Genomic DNA, 24,443 nt, shown 5'->3' with positions numbered 1-24,443 from the left:
AACCAGCCGAAGCGAGGAAGGACCCGTTTATCCTCACGAGGGATGAATGTAGATTGTATCGTTTGTCGCACGGTTTGACGAGACTCGGCAAAACCACGACTACATTCGTAAGTGTATAAACTTCGATACAGGACCCCTCAAAATTAGCGATAATTATTTCAATATTCAATCACAGAATAAGTCTATTATTTGACAGAGATAGTATTACTTTTCGTAAGAAGATAAAGGTTTCGTTTCCGTGCACAAAACACAGTTGAGGAGTCCTTAAAATAAATTATTTAGGATGCATTATATCATAGATCCTGAATTTTGAATCACCCTGTACGTATCTACTTTGAACCCAGGTGATACCTACTTTGACATAGCCGATAACACTTAACGGGTTGCGTGCCTATTGTATAGCTGACGAGTTCACCGTCAAAATAGCTTTAGATAATACCCTATGCCTATACCGACTACTTGACACCCAACAAATCATGACGAACGAATAAATTGTAGATGAATTCGGAGCGAGACGAATTTAAACAAAAAAACGAGATTGTAGGAGTAATTTTTTCGGCTTATAAAAATATCCTTTTTCGCATGTTTTTTTTTTTTCAAGTCGCTCAACAAAAAAGTATAGAAGATTTGTGATAAATTGAAAACGTGTCGTGACCAAGTACACCTACTTTGATGTAGCATCAGACACTCCGTTGGGCCGTCGTACAATAGTGACGCAATGGTGGTCTGCAATTTAGAGCTGGTAAATTGAATTCGGTATAAGTGTGGATTTTCAGTCCTTTTGCCCGCCAGTAACACGTTCGAGGTGTTTCTGGGCTCGTCGTGTCAATTTCTATGATTTCACTCTGCGTTGTATAGTGGGTAGGGGGATGAAAATCCGATCAAATTTTCTTCGCGATTCCTTGGCAAATGAATATGCTATTGAAGAGGAAAATTCTATTGAGAACGGTCGATTAAATTTCAAATCAAATTTTTCCCCTTTGGTTTGTCAGCATCAAATATTATTCAGGTGTATTCGCGTTTTCGGTGAATCATATACGAAATGCATCGCTTTGCCGGTTGGTTTTTCGCCCTGTAAATAAATTTTGTTATTCACACGAAACACTAATCTTCAGAAATTGCGATTATAGTGCACGAATAGCAGTATAACGTCAAAAGGTGTCAGGTACAAAATGGAATTCGGATCATTGCAATAGATGCTGGTCCACTGCAGCGGATGCACCAATACGTTCGTACGTCCACCGTCAATATTGACCTCAAAGTGATAGCACTTAGGCTCCGTAATTGAACGAGAGGAAGGCTCTTCCATGATCACATAATAGCACCATCTCATGTTCCAAAACCCTTTGAAATATATCAGAAGGTATGCACTGGCCAATTTTCGTCAGTTGTGGACCTAAAAAGTGTCACCGCGTTGGTAGCACAGATAAAATATGGTCGATATCCGATCCCCAGACTGTTCCTGGGTTACCTAATCGAAATTGTTTCGTTCGAGCAACGTTCGGGAGCACGTACCTTATCGATGACTTTTAATTGTGCGCTGAAACTGACAGGATTTTTTTTTTCGAAAAGACAACGATAAGAAGATATTTTTAAATATATATTTTTCACAGCGTTATTAGCGACGATACAGAATTTTACAATAAGGCAAAACAAAATATTATAGAAATAATAATGATTGTTAATACATTAATTATATTAGATAATAATATTAGGGTTCTTTTTTTTCTTCTATTATATTAATATTTGTATATAAAAATTGGAAATGTCTTTTTTTTTTGGTTTTATCTAAAACCGCACAGGCAGGCACGTTTTTCTACTGTCTCAGACAAAACCGTTTTGTCTTAACTAATGCGTAAATCTAGCAATATCTCTGCCAATGTTGGCGTTATGATGTCGTTCCAATGCGGCGCCATAACGCAGTTACGAACAAATCATTTCGATAATTTGTGCCACGTAAACGTAAAGCTAAGTTTGATTTTCACATAATTTCTTTTCATCTCTCTTCTCACTTCGGCATCAAAGTGCTCGAATCGTATCTGTTGTTTTCGTTTTTTCTTTTATTTTTATTTAATCATTGTATTCTTTATTCATTTTTTTTTTTTTTTTTGTGTGAATAATTTCACACTGGGTTAAGAGAACCAACCAATATGTACATAATAAATTCTCTTTCCCATAATAATTATATTAATGTTCTTTAGTAAGTTTTCATTAAACTTGTTTCTTATACTTTTCGTAGTTATTTCAATTATTTTTCTTCCATTTTCTCAGTTTTGAGCAGTCACGTATCTTCGAAAAAAAGCATTGAAAATAAAATAATAATAAAGAAAAAAAAAAGTCATTCTACGTAAATGTCTATAAATATATTTAGATACAAATATTTGCGACCGAACAAAAACAATGGCATTAAATAATATTCTGTAAATATATTAATATAAAATTAGGAGAATTATTGATATTATTACGCTTATAAAAAAAAATATATAGAATACCTAGATTTAATTTGTTAAAGTTAACTCTTCGAAGAAGAACGTGAGTGCGCCAGACTTAATGAGTTAATTTGTTAAAATTAATATACAACAAAATGTAAGAACTGTACTCCATACAGAAGTTTCCGTAAAATAGATGTTTAATTTTTGAATACCCCGAACCGAAACTTCAAGAAAAAGAGTACAGTTAATTACAGTTCGTTTACTACCTATCTAACTAATTTTAGTCGAACTTTAAAAATACGCTACTGAGTTGACATAATTATTTGAAAATTGCAATGTAACAATAGGTAATCTTCTTCTATACGCTTATCCAAGGCTTTGACACACTTATGCATACAAACGTAATACCATACAATCGTCACTTCGAAATAAAGTAATGTAAATCGTGTATAAAAACCCACAAGACAAACTATTTCCAAAAATCTTAGTGCAAAGTAATTACTTTCATAATACATCACATGTATTGGATGAATCATTTTTTTTTCCAGTATTCTAAAATAAATAAGAATAACTATTTCAAGCTCGAGGTGTCAAAACCAAATCAACTGATTATTTACCTATGAAGATAATGAATTATCATTTTTAACGAGGATTCTGCAAAGCTGATACGATATCAATTAGATTAAGTAATAACTGACGAAATGCGCGTTTACCCCAATTATATTTTTAATATAATTCACGCAATCATCAGATTCTTGATAAAGGTATTATGCCTCGATATATTTTATAATTATCTAATTTTTGTCATTATCAGCCTAATATTGAATACCTTGCGTTTAACAGTACGTAATTTTCAAGTTCCGTTTTTTTTTTTTTTTACAATTCTTTACGGACAAAGAGAGTACAAGCAGTTGAAATACTACAATGATCTCAAGTCGCGAAAATCGCACGATTGGTTTTCATGGTAAAAAGTCTATTGTAATTAATTTAGATCATTGCAATTGTTAATATTCACACTTGATTCGATACCGTAGAACTTGGAATCATCAATTTCAGACTTTTTACCAGAATTGACATAATTTATAAGCATTGAATGATTGGTCTACAATCTTTCTGCGTTGAGAGAGCAGATATATGTATTATTTGTGTGGATTAAAGCCTGAACGGAGCTCTTTGCTCAATCGGTGTAGGAGCTTTGCCTTTTTTTGTACCTGGGGTCGATGACACGGATGTGTCCGAAGCCCCAGAAGGTTTTCGTGTCAGCTTGGTAGTGGGTGGAAGTGGTGTACTTGACCCACTCGATGGTGTCCGTGTTCTAAATTAATATCAATTGGATAAATATTTGTTCGAGTCATAGGAAAAAATGAGACAAGCTTGTAAAGGGTATTTTTCGATAAATCTTTCATGATAAATTACACCCTTCACTATACTTTGTCAAAGCAAGAAGACAAAATGTACAAACAAAAGTTGTGACAAAAGACAAAAGCTGATTCTGGAAGCCCAAGTTTTGAAGTTCATCAAAATATAAAATTGACTGATTTAAATTTTTCACGATACTAGCAATAAAGTAGTCAAGATTATTTAACACTTGGAACAGAATACAAAAAATGAGATGTGGAAAACTCAACACAATAGTCGAGCATGTCAGTCATTTTGGTACTGAGTTATTTGTTAAAGGATTGGTGAAATTGATTTTCTTATTGAATCAATATTTCTTAATTTTACCTAGTAGTTTGCTTGACGGTCGAGGGGATGTTAGTTGCTGAACTTGTACGGATGGAGCTGCTCCTAAGCATTGCGGAAAGAAATGGTTAGAGCTATTTGAAAGAAGGTAAGCAAAAAGCCATAGAAACTTACCCCACAAAGTATCTACTTTACGAATACGATTTCAGTTATGGAATCATGCAGAACAAAAAATTCAACTACCTAAATAACATCTGACTACTACAGAGCATAATTAATTACAAATACAATAATTATGACTTCACGCAGAAAGTATTACGGAAAAAAATAACGTCGTTTAAAAACAGTTCACTACGACTAATTCATGCAGGATTTCTCGCGAGTGTACACCCCGAGCATTACTTCAGAAAAAATGCAAATATTTTTGATGAACAAAGAAAAATTGAACATTCTCCAATAGTAAATTCCATTTACGGCAATTGAGAAAAATTAAAGCCTTCAAATATGATACCAGTTAAAATAATGAAGCAGAATGATCTCATGAATTTGTGACGCAAATTCATCTCTTCTGACACAGAGTCGTGAAAGGGCTGTAAGGTGCCATCACAAGCTACAGCGAATGACTAAAGAAAACTCAAAACCCAACATTTAACAAAGAAAATTAAGAAATGTTTCATAGACAGACATGCGATCAGGCATACCCAGTGGAATCAGTAGAAATAGTGGATTGGTTGCTTTGTGTTGAATGAGTTGAAATATTGCTCATCGTAGACTGGGGGGATTTTATATCCGGTCCAACGTAAACCGGAATCCTAGAGCGGCTAAACCATCACCACATTGAGATCAGTTTCTTATTTTATATAAGTGATAAATACATGGTGTAAATTATACACTGGTTGTGTATATTATTCGCAGCATGGTTATTAATGATAATCGTGTATCAAAAGGTGCCGTGACTAGTTGCCCTCAGACAAAATGACCTGAGAACTAATAATTTTTTTTTTTTTATAAATATAATCATTGAAATGAAATGCAATTTTATGTTGTCGGCGTTCTTTAGACAGGGTTGTTTTGTCCGAGGGTAATTTGTTACGGAACCGTATCAAAATTTATGTTTCTATAGAGTAAGCAACTTTTAAGCAGAATAATCAACGAAAAGTGAACACGCATGAATGAATGAAGCCATGAATACCACCACCAACACTGTATGCATATTGGCCAATTGATTTCTACAGTAAATGAATTGGAAACATCGACAATGAGACTCTTCGAAATGACCATTAGCTCCATAACTGTACCTTTTTGCAACACATAGTACATAACCCGAGCCCGTGTATAATACATGATGATTAGAATCATCTGTGATAAGTCAGAGAATAATTTATTGTTCATTATCTTTACCTAATTGGTGTTCCGACACCAGAGAGGGTTGGTATACTCGACGCTCGATGAATCGAGCCAAACCTAAAAAATTTTATTACGCCACGTGTTAAGATATATTAATTAATTATTCATTCATGGCTTGGGAAAAAATTTAACGATGTTCGGGGAGTATGAAGTGCTGAATGCATCCGGGCATTTGTAGCGATCATTTTGACCTTTACAATAATATTGAAGGCTTTCAATATTTTACTTTGTTATGTACAGCATTTTTCCTTGTACCGTAATAATTTACCTTCCATTCTCTTGGTATGCGACATGACTGTTGGATTGGATTTCAAATTATGTTTCAACTAATGATTCGGTAATAAGATACATACAGAGAGTGGTGCAGTATAATGATTCATTCTTTGCAGAAATAATATGAGAACGTAATTATTCAGATCCTTGAAAATTCGTTCCTTCGAAACTCATAAAATTAGATTGAATCGGTTAGAAAAAATTTAATCAAATAAAACCTCTAAACCATTTATAATTTCATGGACGAATCTGTAGGCTTTTGTATTATCATGGAAATCCAAAACTATGTTTGTGTATATCAATAGCATCAACTACATTAATGTCAATTAATCGTATTACGAAACAAGTGGTTTCTACTAATGACTGTTAATTCGAAAATATTGTTATATTCCTGAAGGTTTCTCTTTATGCTTATGCATTAAACGCAGTTATGTTAGGTAATTAATGCCAGATAATGCAATGTCAGTTAGTTTATTTCAAATCATTGCAGGCTTTGTTGATCGAGCGCCTTGCAAATATTTATATTAATGTTTGACTGACCTTGACGTCACACCACCAGCTGGACTGATGAGTCCGGTAGGTGTTCGAGGCCTAGAGCTAGAGCCATTAACTGGGGCTCCGAGTCGTCTGCCAGAAATACTGTTATGGCGACTGGATGTTGGCGTATTACCCGTGGTTCCCACAGTTCTACGCGGAATGCGACTTGGAGTACCTTCATCTGGAAAATTGTGAGAAAAAAATCAAGTAATGCATCAGATGGTGAAAAAAAAAATGTATGATTCGACATTAACTTACCAGTACTGTCGAGTGATTGTGTTGATCCATAACGGCTAGGAGGCTTGCTACCTTGTCTGGAAACTGGCCTACTGCTCGGTCTACTTGCTGGTCTGGATGCTGGCCTGCTTGACGGACGGCTTCCTCCTATGATGAGAAATTATTACATATTAATAACTTATTTTTAATTATACTGCAAGACATAATCGACTCTTCGAATTGAATTTCGTCAATTAGCTAACCTGGAGTTAAACCACTTCTGTACGGTGTGCTGGCTTTCCGAGCTGGTAGCCTGAAGGAGTTTTCATTGTCACTGAGACTATCAGGAGTTCCAGCACTCAGCGAAGATCTTGATGCACGTGTCTGAGCCATTGGTGTACTCCTAGCGCTGCGCTCCCTCACCTAGACGTGGTGTAAAACAGTGTTTAGATAACGAAATATATTATATTTTGAAAGACTATTAGTTAAGCTTTGTACAGCTAAAGAGCGAATAGTTAAAGTTAAAGTTATTTTTCAAATTACGCAACTTTTATTGATCGTTATTACTGTAGGTAGTCATGCTACATGAATTGCATAGATTCACAATAACTCGTTAATTTTACCAATTCATCAATATTTACTTTACTTTAGATTTACTTTCATCTCGTGCAATGGTCTGATGGTCTCGTCATGATTTTTATTTATAATTCAGACTATCCTCTTTGCAAAGCAGAAAAAATTTCTCAATAACGCAAACGAATGAAATTCCACAATATGTCTTCTCTAAATGGAAATTTTTTTTTTAATTAATCAACATTATTTGTTACGAAATAATTTCTGTCAAGGAATGTCCCGAATCTTCTCAAAGAATTGTACGAGTCAGACTAAAGAGAATTAGATATTTTAAAGTTAGCCCAATCTAACATTATGTGTCAGAGTCCTAAATGTATGAATTTATACTCATTGTCAACCAGGTAGTGTTTTTCAAATTATTTTACTTATTTAAATCACATTATTATCATAAATATGCGATGGTGAGAAATACATTAATTAAAATTGTGTGTACGTACCCACTGCTCGTACTACTTGACGATTAAAATATCTCAATTTTATTTATGGTACAATGAAGAGAACGTGAGTGTCAAGTAATATTAGTAGTTGTGGTAACGATTACTACTATTTTTCGTTACCAAAAAAGCAAGATATTTACAAAATTATAAAAATGGCACAGACCAAAATTTTACCGCAGAAAATAATCTAGCGTCATAATTCAACATAAGGAAGATGAAGTCAAATAATAATCTGCAACTCTTTACCATAATTAAAACTGAGGATTCTAGGAAATACATGCTAACTTACCATGGGGACCTGGGAGAGATACAGTAGCTTATGATGATTTGAGGTGTCTCCAATCAACGCCACTATGCACGCATTAATACAGGAAATTGTTACACAATTTCATAAACTATAAGATTTTCTAATTATTTCATTTTTGCATTTCTTAGCAATTGACAAGTTCAAAAACTCTAAGATAGTTGGCACACTCCAAAGTTTTGTATGTTTGGTAACAGAGAGAAGAAAGATTCTCTTCTCAATAATGGAATAAAGTTACAATTCGAACAAATCTTAGCTACTCATGAACTTGTCTATCGTACTGAACATGAATAATTCTTTTGGACAGAATAAATACTAAAATCGGTTATGAATATCAGTATCACTATTGGAACAAGTCAATCTCGAACGAATACATGAAAATTCTATAATCAATATCTATCCATGCTACAAGTCGAACTATAATTCGTCTGTTGCCTAGGATGAGGATACGATAGAGGAAAATATTTTGAGGCATTCAAACAAGAAGAACAAAATCAAGTGAAATAAAATTAACTCAACTAAATATGATACTTTGAATGAATGAAACATACACAACATACATTCAATTCTACACAATCGAACAGAAAACAACAATGTGTACCTGATTATATGGTAATGTTGCAAATTGAACATACTTTACCGAAGTACTCTCTTATAACACAAACCCAAACACTTGTTGGTCCCTTCGGGTTCACCCGATCTCAGAAATTTTTTGTGGAATGTTTGTGAAGGTTTTCCACTTTTCTTGGAATTTTGTAGACTCATGAGTGGCTTTAAAAATCACACTGGTAATATTTCAAGCAGAAAACACCGTGATTCCATGACAAAGATAACTTGACCAGAGAGAAATTTTGTGAGCTATGCAGGTCCAGCGATGTTCAATGAACATCGAGTAACACTTTTTTATAAGACACTCACAAAAATTCCACACAACGGCCCTACTTTGCTGTAATCACAGAATTTGGAGAACCCACAAATTGTTCACGCTGTTTAGTTGGTGCAAATCTCAGGCTCACACAAACAGCAACAAAAAATAAAACAATAAATGATCACAAGGGCGATAGAATGGAAGAGAGAATTCATTATTTACCCAGTGGTAAGAGGGTGCGTGCATGTGGAGAGGGTATGAGCACGGGAGATCCTCCTTTTGCCTCAAACTCTCAAATATCGGCATCAGCTGGTTCATGAACTCCTCCGCTGTACCATAAACCAAAAATTTTACAACACTGTCTATTTTTTAGCGACTCGTTTCCCCGACTATTATTCGGTTTCTTTAGACTATTCAATTTTCCTATCATAGGTTCAGATAATGGCTTGCAGGTCTCACGCATAGGTCACCCAATATATTCGCATTGTGTGATTTGCTCATCTCCAAATTGCATAAAATGGCACTCATACATTTGTCATACAAAAGGAAAATTATACATTTAATCTGAGAAAAATTTTCCAAAAGAATTAGGGCAGTTTACGATTCAGGTAATTCATATATGAAATCTAATTACATATGCCAAAGGCAAGCCTCTTGAATTACTTCAAGGGTTCCATCGTGAAATCAGTGGCAAAGTAATCTGAATTCATTGAATCAAAGGCCTGGATAATATCAATTGATACGTGTGAACGAGTGTCAGTTGAATTCTACCTGATCATTCATACAAATCATGGGAGTGCATCTGTGCCAGATTATTAAAATTTGTAAGAGAAATGAAACCTAACAAATATCACGCTAAAATCACATCTCCTGAGGTTCTAACGCAATCTGCGGTGAGCGTTATCCTGAAAATGATATTCCAACGAATTTTCCTTGCTTACCAATAAAACCCAAAACTCTTGCGTTCATCATAAAACTGACATACCCAGGTGTGACAAATCATAACAAGCAACTACAATTAACTACAAGTATACTTATCAACCGTGCTCATGCAAAATCATCCGGTATACTTTCAATATCAAAATTTTGTACTTACCATAAATTGCTGTATACTCTCAATGCCGTGTACCTCAGTTATAGAGGATGTAGAGATTATGAAAATGCAATGGATATGCAATATGGTGAACGTAACAAGAAAAAAAAAACAAAAAAAATTCATACGTGTGAAAACAATGACATACAAGATTGGCAAACAGTTTCGACAAGGATCAAAAAACTTTGCATTTTGCCAAATCTGGTATGAAATAAGACATCAAAAATACAAAAATGAAGAATAGTTATCTTGCAGAAAAAAATCTCTGAAAAATAACTAATCACTTTGTCATTTCTGCAGCTATCGGTGTCCACAGGATTGTAGTAAATGAACATAAGGCCATGAATGAGCAGATGTGATTTGAAATGCTTGACTGCGGTGATAGGATATTTCATGGGTCTGTCAATATTACCTTAGTTATGGGCCCAGCAGAGGATATTGGCGTACGTTGCAGGGTCGAGGTTGGACTCGGTTTGGACCTGAACGCCGTCATAGTCTGGCTGACGCCGTCTGCCAGTATGAACTGTTCCCGGAGCTCAATGTTCGTCCTTCCCTTGGCTAGAGTGTGTTGCGTGCACGCAATTAGTAGGAAGGCGTTACGGGATGCCAAGGATTGTAGGAGGTGCCAAATATTTTTGTACAGAGAACAGATAGAAAGAGAAAAGAAAATAATTTCAATGATACATAATTGGGTAAAGAGTTAATAAAATCGAAAATATAGTAGAGAACAGTAGAGATATTTTACAATACCGAAGCATGCGGATAAAATATATGGTTTTTTTTTATCGAATAGATTTGAGAAAATGAAAAGTTTAATCGTAGAAAATAGCGTGTAGTGTATGTGTAGTGGTTTGATCAAAGAAAAAAAGAAAACAACAAATTTAGAATAAAATAAAGAAAAACTTAATACATTATAAATAATCAAGGACTTTGGAATTGATTTATCAGTGTGTATTACGATCTGATTTTAAAGTAATATTCATTTCTAAGAAGTACGTGGCGATCTACGTTGTAAATCATATTTTCTGATATATTTATCCACTATAACTATTTGTAATACATACTGATATTATTGGGGTCACTACGTTGCGGCTATTGGATCAAAACCTGAAGTCCATTTTGTAATTAACTCTATAGTCTGATATACAGAACATCTTGCTAAATGAAATTCATGTTTCAAAGCAATAGAAACACTAAAACGTAATTGGAAAGTCCATTGCAAAATCCGCATCTAAATCCATCACCACGCTACATAGAATGGTTGGAAAATAAATCAACACATAAAATAAAACGCAAAACCAAAATTCACAAACCATACCGTACGCCGAGTCTAATCAAGACAACTGATATCAAATTTCCAAAAAAAAAAATACTCATTATGTCATATTACCACTTGGCCAAGAATTTTTTCAATTCTATACTGTAGAATACTCGTACGCGAAAAATGTATTTTCTGAAGCGATGAGAAAATACATTGATAATTAAAGTATTGACTAGATAGACAGGATCGCTGACTAAACTCATAATAATATGTCAAAACAATTACAGAATAAAAACGAAAACAACATACTGAAGACATAAATAACAATTAAAACAGAACCACCCACCAGGTAGAAAACTTATTTTACATGCAACATGGACTTACTTAAATAATTACCCAACTGATATGTAAAAGAGTATGAAAAATGAAGCTGCACTGATATTCTTGAAGTATTTGCAATTCAAGATTTTATAATGATAGATGATATTTCACAGAGTCTGTGTTTACGTTACTCAGACATCTTCTTTTAGGGTGATCAATTTTTTTTAAGAGGCTTTTTTGGCTCTGGCAAGTCGAGATATATCAAATAATCTGTGTAGTTATCAACTCCATGAATTTTGTTCACCAATTGAAATAATCAATGATTTGCTATGATGACAGTGCGCCTAGTTTCTGCATTATACTTCGCGAAATTTTTATCCCTGAATAGTGCACTTCTAGCAGAGCAAAAATTGCTTTGTTGCGGTGTTAAGCTTTTCATATCAGTTGTGAGTGAAATAAGAACATGCGTAACAGCCTCACCAAGTGGACACCAGCCTTCGTGCTGTTCCGGTTTGTTGGGATCCGGTATTGGCATTAAAAAAACTACACCAGTTAACGTAATGAAATTAATTGGATAGATTTCGAAAAACAGGATATCGTGCGTTGCGGTCGTTTTGGTGGATGAAAAGCGATCATAATTAAACAAATATTAAATCAATCATCAATAATCGGTGGTAATTAATTGTGGAAGGGTGCATGAGGGTTTCAGGAGGATGGAGTGAGAAAAAGCAATAAAGTTTATGTTAGTATGGGGTCTATTAACGATATCACAACTAACTACCATTATACATATTATTGTATGCATGTTGTTGCAAAAGAAGATTGCATGAAAGACTAAAATGTTTTTAAATTCTCGCGATCTTGATTCACTTTGAATTAAATTCTTAAACACTGTTAGTTTAAATTGAAACACCGAAACGTCGGAATACTTTTTCGATGCCAATGAAGTAAAAAATACTAATAACGGTTGAAATAGAATAGGGAAAATCGATTAGATCGGCAGAATGCTAGCAATAAATACGAATCTTATTTTGCAAACAATACCATTTTCTATCAACCATAGTTTTCCAGGGTAGACAGGATAATTCAAAACCAAGACTTCGGCATCAAGCTAAGCAAAAGCAAATATAACACACACACTTTCTTTTTTTATGCACCCACTATTTTCGATATGATCTTGATTATTGGTGATTAATAATAATTATTGTTGTTGTTACCTCAGGAGTTGAGATCATACACACAAACACACTATCATGTTATAATATTATTATTATTAGAGCCCAGGCACAAAAACATTTCAGTTATTATATGTGTATAATAACACACAATTAAGAATTCATATTACGATAATTATATTGTTAGGATTACGAGTTAGCAAAATGTTTTTGTTTTTATTCGAGCAGCGCAAATGAATGCTGATGAACCATGAGAAATGTTAAATACAAAAGAAAATGTTTAACGATACTGTAATTAATTAAATTGAAACACGAAGAATGTGTTTCAAAAACTAATAAATGCTATATTAAACCAGAACTAAATGTTTTAACCTGCCTCTTTTTTGGGGGTGGGAATCGTAATTTATTTTCATATTCTAGTTTGAAAAATAAGAAGTCATATCATGGTAATTTGTTGAAATCGTTATGTCCACATAAAATTTGTTCCAATTCTTATACGAAGGAATCAAAAATATCGTATGAGTTCTTAGCAATCTAAAGACAACACGGAGAAACATTGGATCGTGCTATACCAAAGCCCGAAATTGATCCTGGACAATTCAATATATTCTCGTGTCTATCAAGTTACTATACCGTTCTATTATGAGAGAGGTAAAAATTTCAGCTTCGATATAGTATGAATCAACGTTCTACGGATAATAAGAAATTTTATTGAAGCAATATTTAGGTATAACATTTCTATGGAATCGCAAATGTAACGTTCTATGCGTTACAACCAAACTGACTGTACAATGGTTTTTCAAAATATTGCTTTCAAAAAACTGAATGAATGCTGTAGAATCAACATAGATTCAATTTAAACAAAAAGTATACCAATCGTGGTATAATATGACGTGAAATAATATAAAAATTTGTGAAGAAAACTCACCGCGGCATGGGTCATTCTTCACAAGGAACTCGTCCAGAGCCACCCAACCACCTCCAACTCGCACCATGACAGTAGAACGAAGAATTCTAACAAGGCGCAGTTTCTGACTATCGCCAAACTGCAAATCATTAACGTACCAGGTAAGTAGGTATAATTGACATACACTGCTGGTAAAACTATCAATTGTCATCTATATTTGTGAGTTGTTGAATGATCGTCGATAATAGGTGCATAAAAAATACTTACCCTGTATTTTCCTTCACCAACTTGGAACACTCGGAACTTCTGTCTGCACGTACAAAGCATGACCAGTCGCTTAACTTCATCGTGAATCTTGTCAGTGTCATTCGGAGGTCTGCGCTCCTCCCAATCTGGTCGTAACGCAGCAATGAATTCTTTCCAATCAATCAAGCCTTTACCATGACGATCGAAAAGATCTGCTACAGCACCCATCTCCAAACGTGATGTTTCAAATTCTACAGAAGTAATGGATGTATAAAAGTACAAAGTTCTTTTTTGTCCCGTATCTATCAACAGAAAATCAGACTTACTAGTGTTCATAATTCCTTGAATAAAGTCTTCCCGTGGAATTTGTCCATCATTATTCTTGTCCATTTTCCTAAACAGATCTGTTAGACGAGATTTCTTGTGGTTCATGAATTTCAGGAACTGAAAAAAAATACATTTTTCATTATTGATATCTTCTTCATCTTGAATCGGATGTCGATCTGAATGAGCTTTCTAATGAGTAGGACTGGTAGTAATGATTTACCCTCTTGCGCCAATCGTCCCAACTGAAATTGGTGACACGATCCAGTTCCTGAATGTAATTGTATTTGTCCTGCAGTCGCCGTTGACGCTCCCACGCCAACATCCAAACATGCCGCCATCTGTCCCAGAGAAGCTTGACTCTTGGGCTTCGGAATTCTGGTTCAGCCCCTTTGCTACTCGTTTTGAATAAAATATCATCATCATTTAGAAACTGACAAAGAACTAGCCACAAACTTATTGTTAACAATTTTACCCAAAAAGGATTGATGAATGAGAAATACAATATCATTTATCACTCACATGAGAAGTCCACAATTATCCAACATGAATGAAATATCAGCATTTATTGAGAAACTGAATTAATCTTGAATTAACAAAAAAAAAAACAGGATTTTAATAGGAGCTTGGGCCCCTTTCCTGATGAATTCAATTTCCTTGCACTGTTACCATTAGGAATTGTTGGTATTTGTAAAAATAAAACTAGAATGAAGTTTGCCAATGTGAGCTAATACGAGTGTTCGTCATTAATAATTTTGCCCAAACATACTGAACCCAAACCAATTTGAACCCATGAATGCAACGCAACACACACGATTTTCCTTAACCAAATACCTATGAATAAACAATATGCAACTATGATAATGATAACTAGCAAATATGAAATTGATAATATTAATTGTAATGAATTCGAACTGTAGGGTATGAACGAACCTTCCTTTTGGTGGGAAGCGTGGACCAATGTGTGGTAAGGAGGGGTCTGGTGTTCTCTCCCGACCTGGGCTGGCTCGGCTAAACAAGAACATGCGTCACATCACTCAAAAAACACTACTCAAATCTGTTCGCAATAAAGAGTAGTCGCTGGATGCACTGTGTCTCAGAACAGTGTTGAAATTGTATATGTGTATTGTATGAATGCATCATTATCAACGTAATAATATTAACTTGATTATATTCATTGGAATGTAAATGCGGTATGAACGCAATCTCAAAACCTAAATAAAATAAGCCTGTACGCCATTACATTAGAATCTCGTCTATGTACCCTTTGTTTAATAATTCTGTTCAATAAGTCCTAATTCGACTTGTAACAGTTAAATATTGCCAATTACTACATATTAGTCATTTTAACATATTTGAATGTTAATCATATACTTTTTTCACGGCGCATGAATGTCTGTAAATAAATTTAGGAAATCAAGACATGAATATTAATACAAGACGTAACAACAAATAAAATAATTAGTAAACGTGCAACACGTAACATTGAATTATTTGATTTCAAATTGAAATTATTAAGTAAGCCGTTAAAAAAAAAAAACTTGTAAGTAAAAATGTGCTGTGAAATGTTTGTAAGTTCATTCGCTTCAAATTGAGTGGTGGTAGTGTTTTTGTGTGTCAAGTAAAAAACGTTAACAGTCATGTAAAAGAGTAATACCTTCCACGCCTCGAGTTCTGGGCGAGGTCACGGCTTCCTTTGAAGCTAAAAAGTACCAGAATGATAAAAGTTTAAGCTGACCGAATTTATAAATTGTTTTAAATCTATTGATCATAAATATCTGGTCTAAAAAAATTTTATTTTGAGACAAATTATGATTGATGAAAATGATTGTAAAAAGATGCTCAATAATATAAATTTGAATTACGACTGATGACAAACCTTTGCTTGCGTAGCGGAGGGTGTTCATGATCTTGGTCATAGTAGTGATCCTTACTGTAGTCGATAAAGTAAGCCAATGCGGAAACAAAACACAAAAAACAAACACATGCAATATGCAGACAAAACAAGCAACAAGCAATCTTAACTTAACAATATCATCTCTTAAATTAACTTCTTCTTATTTTAAATGAAAACTGTAGAATTCGAAACCATGCCGTAACTAAGATTGAATATACCATGCTAATTGAATTGGAACTACTTCTATTGGTATCATTTTCGTTATACGATAAACTTGGCATGATCATCACTGTACTTATTGTAAAGTTATCGCAACGCTGACATCGGACAATAATCAGTGATGAAGACAAAACATCAGCACAAAACAGGAACATTCTGGACGGACAACTGGATGTGAAATGAGAATATGACAAACATACAAAAGCGAAACATACCTTGGTGTAGTCGACTTGGGTCTTGAAACTTTGCGACCATCTTTGATAATTTTTACTTGACGAGCTTTGCAAACACGGTCAACTTCGTTCTGTCTTCGGCTTGTGTTCTCCATAAATTCACGGTGATCGGTAATGAGTTCCTCCAGAATTACACGGTCATCAGGAAGAGGTTCCGCTTCCAAGATATTTAATGTATTTTCCAATCCACCAAGCCACTCAAGTAACTCCTCCAACAAATTATCCAGATCCTGACAAAATAGATTAAACCTTAATTATCAAATATCAGCTAATGCTACTACTGAGAAATCGTTATTCTAATTTAATAAAACTAAAATTGTCAATTTACAGAATGTTGATTCCATTTAGCACATAATATTTTACCTGCAGGCCTTGCATATGAGTTTCCAGCCTCTGGTTTCTCTGGTGAGCCCACGTAGAAACTTCCTCCCATCTGGACTGGATAATTGTAATCCAGTGCTTGATCACTACCGCACCGTCTGGATGTGCTTTGGTGAGAATCACTTGCGCTAACTCCAGGGTAGCATCTTTTTCAACTTCTTTGAATTGAAGCTCTCGTAGGAATTTCTCATGTTCCATTAATTGGTTCCTACTCTCTTGTTCATCTTCAGGGAGTTGGCCAGCAAACCTAAGTTTCATTTCAGCATCACTGAGCCATTCCAAAAGAACATGAACCGCTTTATGGAGACGTTCAGCTTCCCTGAGAGCTTCCTCTAAACGAGAAGTTTTATTTGAGGACAGGCGTGTTACGTTATCCCATAGAGAATTAACTTCGGTAAGTTGAGATCTGATGGTCGATGCATCTTCCGAGGTAGCCTTTGATTCAAGATCGTGGCCAGTTCTGATGACAGATTCCATTTGAGAAGCACGCGATGCCAAGTCTTTCTCAAAAGATTTATGTTGGTCAAACAGATTTGTAACAGTATCGAGATCTCCGTGCAATGGTCCCGTTTCAGATAGTTGTTTTTCAACCTTCCTAAGCCATTCAAGTAATGCCTGGATAGCATCTTTGAATTGCCCAGAGAACAGCAATGCTTCTTCAAGTTTTCTTTGTCTATCGACACTCTTTCCACAAACGGTTGTCCATTTATTTTTCAGCTCGTTCAAAAGTTCCTTCAAAGCTGCTTCATCGGTCTTTGGTGCCTTGTCTTTCAGGGACTTACCATTCTTCATTGTAGAATCATATACGCCCTGTTTGCCACTGAGAGCACGTTGTACTTCACGATGTTTGTTCAGTCGAGATTTGATTTTCTCTGGATCATTTCCACCGACTCCATCAGCAGCAACTTCATCCAAAGTTTTCTCCGTTTCATCTAACCAGTTCATCAGGTTCGACCATGCATCATGGAATTCTCTGGCTTCTTTGTAGCCATGATCTAAGGCTCTTGTTCGTTCAGCGGATTTTGAAACTACTCTTTCCCATCTGTGCTGTACACTGATCAACAGATTTTTAATCAAAATAACATCTTGTTTTTGCGAGAAGTATTTCAAGTGAGTTCCCTTCTTGTCAAGGTTCAACATGGTTTCGCGATGAACACCAACATCTTTCTGGAAACCTTTATGTTCTTCGATCTGACCTAGAATTGTTTCCATAACTCTGGAGACAGGCTTCAAGTTGGTAAGGATTTTTTCCGCATTCGTTAACCAATCAACAAACGCTTGCAGAGCATCATGGAATTCTGTTGCTTCCTTAAGAGCGATTTCCAGTTTGATCTTTTTGTCACTTGCACGAGCCGTAACATTATCCCACCTTTGTTTTAACGTTCTTAGATTATGATTCAAACCACCTGCACTCGTCGTTCCAGCACGTTTCAAGTACTCTTGTCCTTGCTGCAGAACAGTCTCTACCTTTGGCCGATTTTGTTCCAATTCGTTATAAACCTCCATGAATCGTTCAAGCTGCTCCGATGCTGTTTCCGGCAGGCCACCAACAGGCTTAGATGCGACAATCATATTATCTACATCGCCTAACCACGACAATAAGTCTTGAATTTCAGCTGTGAAGGATTGCGCCTCACGAAGAGCATCTTCCAGTTCCCGTTGGCGATCAGCTGCTCGCTGCAGCAGGTCACGCCACTGCCTATTGAGTGTTCCCAGTTTTTCAGCTGTGGTCGATGCCTCTGCAGTGCCTTTGCCATCCTCAATAAGTTGCCTTCCTGCGTCGTTCAGAGTGTCTACACTTGTCTGATGTGCTTGTATATCATTTACTAGAACCTTGAGTTTAGCTAGTTCGACCTCGATTACTTGAGGATCACCAGCCACTGGTTTCAGATCTTCTAAGGTTCTATCAGTCTTATTGATCCATACGAGAAGTTCGTCGAGAGCATGCTGGAATTGGCCAAGTCTCAACAACGCGTTTTCGAGCAACCTTTGCCTCTCAACAACACCGCGGAGTAGGCCATCCCATCTCCGATTTACCGCTCCTAAGGGCTCCTTGATAGCAGCTGCTTGTTCTGAAGATGTTCTCTCAGTGAGTTCCGCAGCTTGCCTAGTGCAGGAGGAGAAAATAGCTTTACAATACTGTTTACATGTTGAGTTGCCAAAAATTTTATATGACGAAATTTGACTCCACACCTGCATCGAATAACAAGTTGATATAATCAGTTAGAGGTTTCTAAATTTCTAAAAATGCCTCTTCCATATTTTTTTTTAGTGCTTTAGTTACATTCTCAAAAAATGATTCAAAAATTTTGATTTCGTTAGACTTTTGTTTACAGCACTTCTTTGATTGCACAAAAACAGTGGTCCTAAAATCCCTTATAAGTAGCAACTAATTCTGTCAAAGCTAAGATAGACTCGATCATAAAGAACAAAATTTGATAACATATCGTGCAATGGAAAAATATCAGGCTAGAAGAACATTTATTGGATAGAAATTTAAGCCATGCACTAACTACAGCAACGATTTAACACAAAGACATCGACTTGCCTTGTGAGACTTCTGTTTTCAGGAACGCCAAAAAAAAATATTTACATTAGATAATTCGATTCAATCGTTATAGATCGTTTATCCTATTTTCAATAATTCTTTTGGTGATTATATTAATAATCTCAGTGAAAAACCACAGTTTTGGTAACAGTGGGACTCTTCTCTACAAAATATTCCAAATCATGCGTACCTGTTAAGGGCTTCAACTTTCACCATATGTGGATCGACTTCAGCCTTGAAAGCAGCAAGTTGTTTGATTTGCTTCTTAACTTCGTCAATATCACTACCTAGAGTCCCCATGGCAGCAAATTTGTCCTCAGCTTCCTCCAAGAATTCCAAAAGATTGTGAAGAGTTTCGTGGAATTCCATAGCCTTCTCCATAGCATCGATGAGGTTTTCTTCACGTCGTGCATAGAGTGCAGTTACGTTATCCCAAGCTTGATCCAAATCTTCCATGTGCTTACGAACCTCAGGTTTATCAGGTTCGCCACAGAGACCCATCAGCTCTTGTCCAGAAGCTCTGACTTGTTCAACATCAGGCTTTGTCTGATCGATTTCTTGCCTAATTTCTTGGAGGGCTACTTGTTGTTGTTGAATAGCTGCAGGTTGAACAGCAGCAGGCGCTTGTCCAGCAAGAGCATCTTGTAATTCTCTCAATGTAGCCATTACTCCATTCAACTCCGACCAGAACTTCTCAGCCACAGCCAAGGTATCATCCAAATTTCTTCCGCGATCATTTGTAGCCTTTTGAACTTCGGACCAAAGCCTGTTGAGTTTTTCCAATTTACGCTTGATATCCTTGACCGCTGGATCAGCCCTGTTACCAGCTTTATTGATAACATCGTCGGCAGCCTTTTTAACCGCGGCATAGGCTTCGGATCTCTGAGCAATGTCATCTGCCAGGGCAGAGTTTTCTTCCATCTGATCACGCAGCCTTGGAGGATGAGCGCTCACGGGTTCAGCACCGTTAACCTGATCAGCAGTTGAGGATAGTGCACGAAGCATACCCTCCAGTTTGTCAGAAAATTGGGAGGATTCTTGTAATGCTTGCTCAAGTGTTTGTTGACGGCCACGTAGTTCTGCACGTAGTGCTGAATAACGAGCATTATCATTGTCCAGAATTTCTTGCACTTTTGTGCCTTCTTCGTCGTTGCATAATTTGATGAGAGCTTCTCCAGTCTTATTGAGTTTCTCTACGAGGGGTTTGTGTTCATTTATACTCTGAATGAGCAGTTCATTCTTATCTTGTTGTACCGCAATAAGATCGGGTCGTAATGCTGGCATGGGAAGCATTGCAACTTGTTGTTCAGCTTCTTCTAGCCAGCTGACAAGGCCAGCATGAGCATCTCGGAGGTGTTCTGCCAATGGTAAAGCTTGTTCCAAGGCTCCTAGCCTGTCTGCTGAAAGTCCAGAAACTATTTCCATAGTTTCCCGAAGGTCTTCCATTTTATCTCTAATTGTCGAGGTGTCTTCGTGTTGGGCATTTTCTCGAATTACTTTCTTAGCAGTGGAAATAACATCCCTGACCCTACCCTTCTGGCTCGAAATATCATCATTAAGTGCTTTATGTTCTTTGAGCTGCACTCTGATAACTTCAGGTTCGCTACTTGGTGGTTCAGCTTCTCGTAATTGACCATCAACTTCTCTAAACCAATCCAAAAGATCGTCAATATCGCCGATCACTTCAAGGGATCTCTGCTTGCTCAACTGAATCCTTTCTGCCTTCCTTTGAATTTGTTCAGCAATAGCGTCAAACCTTCTGTTATCCCTAGTTACCAGACCCTCGATCGTTGCCGCACCTTCTCCAGGTGAAATCTGGCACAATTGTGGTCCAACTGTATTGATTTTGTCGAGAACCAGTCTATACTCGGATATCTCCATTTCCAAACGAATAATTTCTTCTTCGTGAGGTTCAGCAGATTGCAGAGCAGATTCAGCACCCTGCATCCAATCCATAAGACGGTTATGATTGTCATGGAATTGCTGTACCAATGGCAAGGCTTCCTGTGCATGCTTGAGAAGATCAGAACCTCGTGTGACTAGATCATTGAAGCGTCGTTGCAGGGAATCAAGTTTGTCCTTTAATTGCAGTGCTTCATCGCTCGAGATATGTTTCATTAGTTCGAGACCCGAATCGACCGTGCTGTCAACTTCAGTTTGTCTGGTGGAAACTTCTTCCGTGAGATCTGCAAGATCTTCCATTTGCTGAAGGAGTCGCTCAGTATGGACAGCCAATACACGGTATTTCGAGAGTCTGACTTCCATACTTTCCATCCAGGCTTGAAGATCCTGGTAAGTGAGTACGAGATGTCTGAGTCCTTGTCTTGATCGCTGAAGCAAATTTCCAAGCGATTCAGAACGATCGACCAATGCAGCGTAGCGATTTGCAGCATCTTGAAGTTTATCTGCTAGTGTCGCAGCTTCATCCTCGCCTACAAGGCCCATTAGATTACTGGCAATGTCTGTTAATTCACTGAAATCTGGTTTCTTGGACAAAATATCATCATGTAGCACATCGTGTTCTTTGACACGCTGTTGGATCTTTTCTTCATCAGTTGGAATTAATTCCATATCTTTGACCTTCTTCTCGGTCTTGTCTAGCCAGATAGCAAGTGGAATTAGTTTATCTTGGAATTCCTTGGCTACAGCCATTGCTTGTTCTAATGCATCCATTCTTTCTGCAGCACCATCTGTCAAATTATCGAATCTACCCATAAGATCTTTGAGTTGTTTTTCGATAACTTTACGCTCCTTTGCATCTGCTCCAGCGGCAACCTCTTGACCCATAGTGAACAGAGATGACATCGAGTTCTGACGATCCATTAACATCTTCTTCAGGAATTTTTGTTCCTGCAGTTGAGCTTTGACAACCTTGTAATCGGAGGAAGGTGGTTTTTGGTTTGCAACCATTTCTTCGGTATCTGCGAGCCACTTCTCCAGTCCATCCAAAGCCTCTTGGAATTTGCCAGACTGTAGCAGACCCACATCCAATCTGCGATCTCGTTCGTTTAGCTGTAAGAAAAAATCAAAGAAGCCTTTTATGGTCGGATACTACGATTACACGAGAGTTACTGATTAAACAAAGTATCAAAGTAGGAAGATAAATCCAATAACTAAAGATAACATGTGGCTCGAATAGATAAATCATTACGAATAGGTAAATGTTTACTTCATGCCATCGACGGATTGTAAAATAGAAATCATCCATGTTGTAGATCGAGTGGACTAACCAGAAGTCGAGAACAAACTAGATCATTTTCACTAAAAAGATTAAGTTTGCGTGAGTAATAACAAGATTACTCCTTCTACTTACCCTGCCTTTGAGGTCGTTCCATTTATCATTCATTTTATCCAGATCCTTCTCTATACTACCGGTATTAACATCACGGCCTGCGCTTTGAACAAGAGATTGTCCAAGACGGTTACAATCATCGACTGCATGACCTATTGGTTCAATTGTTTTGGTCTTGAGATTCCTGAAATCTTCCTGCTGTGCTCTGATAGTTTCGACTTCTGAGCCTATGGGTTTAAGTTTACGAACTTGTTCATTTGCGTCGGTAATATCATCCATAACATTGGCATGTGCGTGATAGAATTCTTGAAGTTTATTCAAAGTGTCACTGAGTTCTTCATCTCTGTTTCGTGCACGTTCATCCAGCTTTCCAAGTTGACGTTTCAGTGTCTCAACCTGGTCCCTAGTTGCTACCGTATCAGGTGCAAAACCAGAGTCAACTAATCTCTCGCCAGAACTAACGGCATCAGCCACATCATCGGCAGCCTTGTTGATCTTGTTAATGAGCTTGCCTACATCTTCTATTTGACCACGCACAACCTTAATATCACGACCTGGAGCCTTCATTGATTCCAACTCCTTCTCAAGATCTGAGAGATCTTGAACGACACTCTTTACTTGATCATTAAACTGAGCAACAGCTGTAGCTGCACTCTGCAGTTCGCTACATCTGTCGTCCAATTTGGCTTGCAGATCATCGATACGATCTGTGACATTATCAACTTCATCTTGCAAGTGCGTTGCATCCACTCCTTGTTCACCAGCAGCGTTCACGAGATCATTGGCCTGTTGCCTCACGGATTGAAGTGGTTTCTTCAAACTTGCTGTCTCTTCCCGCAAATTCTGTAAAATGTATAAAGTGGAAAATCAGTTTTCTGTTGAAATACATATAAGCATCACACCGTTCGAATATAAAAAAAAAAATGAAACCACAATTACCTTAATTCTATCGAGAAGTTTTGGATCTTTGGATGCCCCACCAAGAGCATCGTGGGACGCAAGTTTATCTTCGCAACGTTGTAATCCGTGCTGCAGATCACGCAGGTTTTCACTAAAGTCTGTGAGATGCCGAGCCGTGTCTTCTAGGGATTGAGTTCTCTCGAGGAGATCTACAAAAAGAAAAAAGAATAAAATTCATTTCGTTATTCCAATGTGTCAAAATCAATTGGTACAGGTAATAATGCGAGATGATTGTTTACCGTTGTTCAATTTATCCCATCTAATTTTCATGGCATTGAGTTCATTCTTCACCACATCTTTGTCAATGTCACACGCACTAACGAAGGTTTCTCCCAAGGTTTTGTTGTTTTCAAATTCACCAGAACGTTTCCATACTTCATTTCTGAAAGATGACAGTTCCTTCAACTGCTTTTCAATATCTTTACGCTTGAATGAAGCTGGCCTAAGACTCTCCAGTTTGTCCTCTGCTTGCCGTAGCCATGGAAGGAACGTGTCTTGAGCTCGGTAATATTTCTTGCAATGCTCAGCACAGGTTTGCAATCTAGTTTGCCTTTCAACTGTATCTTTCTTTAATCTATCCCATTGCAAGTTCATCTTTTCCAGGTCTCGTTGGAGCGAACGATTCTCAGTTTTCTGGGAACGTCCGAGCATGTCTCGACCCTTGTTCAATAGCATTATCACCTCATGTTCTTTGCTCATCACGTTACGGTAGACAGGCTGAAAAAAAAATTATTCGGATGTGATCATAATTGCAATAACGTAATAATATCTATGAAAGCAGACCAAATTGAAAATA

General features: G+C 36.7%; 1 protein-coding gene across 1 annotated transcript in view; it reads right to left on the bottom strand.

The window, feature by feature from the left end:
• Nucleotides 1–1,587: 1,587 nt before the first annotated feature.
• LOC105684555 (microtubule-actin cross-linking factor 1) overlaps nt 1,588–24,443 on the bottom strand; it is a 144,592-nt gene continuing 121,736 nt past the window's right edge. Inside the window, exons 23-43 of the mRNA XM_048650672.1 lie at nt 23,887–24,364; nt 23,627–23,796; nt 22,709–23,530; nt 19,586–22,407; nt 16,830–18,954; nt 16,449–16,696; nt 15,997–16,050; nt 15,775–15,819; nt 15,051–15,128; nt 14,341–14,512; nt 14,120–14,237; nt 13,815–14,044; nt 13,569–13,686; nt 10,296–10,441; nt 6,812–6,971; nt 6,591–6,716; nt 6,336–6,513; nt 5,517–5,579; nt 4,817–4,936; nt 4,158–4,220; nt 1,588–3,747 (exon numbers count right to left, since the gene is read on the bottom strand). Coding sequence (XP_048506629.1) covers nt 3,585–3,747; nt 4,158–4,220; nt 4,817–4,936; nt 5,517–5,579; nt 6,336–6,513; nt 6,591–6,716; nt 6,812–6,971; nt 10,296–10,441; nt 13,569–13,686; nt 13,815–14,044; nt 14,120–14,237; nt 14,341–14,512; nt 15,051–15,128; nt 15,775–15,819; nt 15,997–16,050; nt 16,449–16,696; nt 16,830–18,954; nt 19,586–22,407; nt 22,709–23,530; nt 23,627–23,796; nt 23,887–24,364 — 8,499 coding nt within the window. The 3' untranslated portion in view covers nt 1,588–3,584. The remainder of the gene's footprint in view (nt 3,748–4,157; nt 4,221–4,816; nt 4,937–5,516; nt 5,580–6,335; nt 6,514–6,590; nt 6,717–6,811; nt 6,972–10,295; nt 10,442–13,568; nt 13,687–13,814; nt 14,045–14,119; nt 14,238–14,340; nt 14,513–15,050; nt 15,129–15,774; nt 15,820–15,996; nt 16,051–16,448; nt 16,697–16,829; nt 18,955–19,585; nt 22,408–22,708; nt 23,531–23,626; nt 23,797–23,886; nt 24,365–24,443) is intronic.

Source organism: Athalia rosae, chromosome 2 (genome assembly GCF_917208135.1).
Source record: "Athalia rosae chromosome 2, iyAthRosa1.1, whole genome shotgun sequence".
NCBI lineage: Eukaryota > Metazoa > Arthropoda > Insecta > Hymenoptera > Athaliidae > Athalia > Athalia rosae.
The sequence above is the reverse complement of the archived record's forward strand: the minus strand, read 5'-3'. Positions and strand labels throughout refer to the sequence as shown.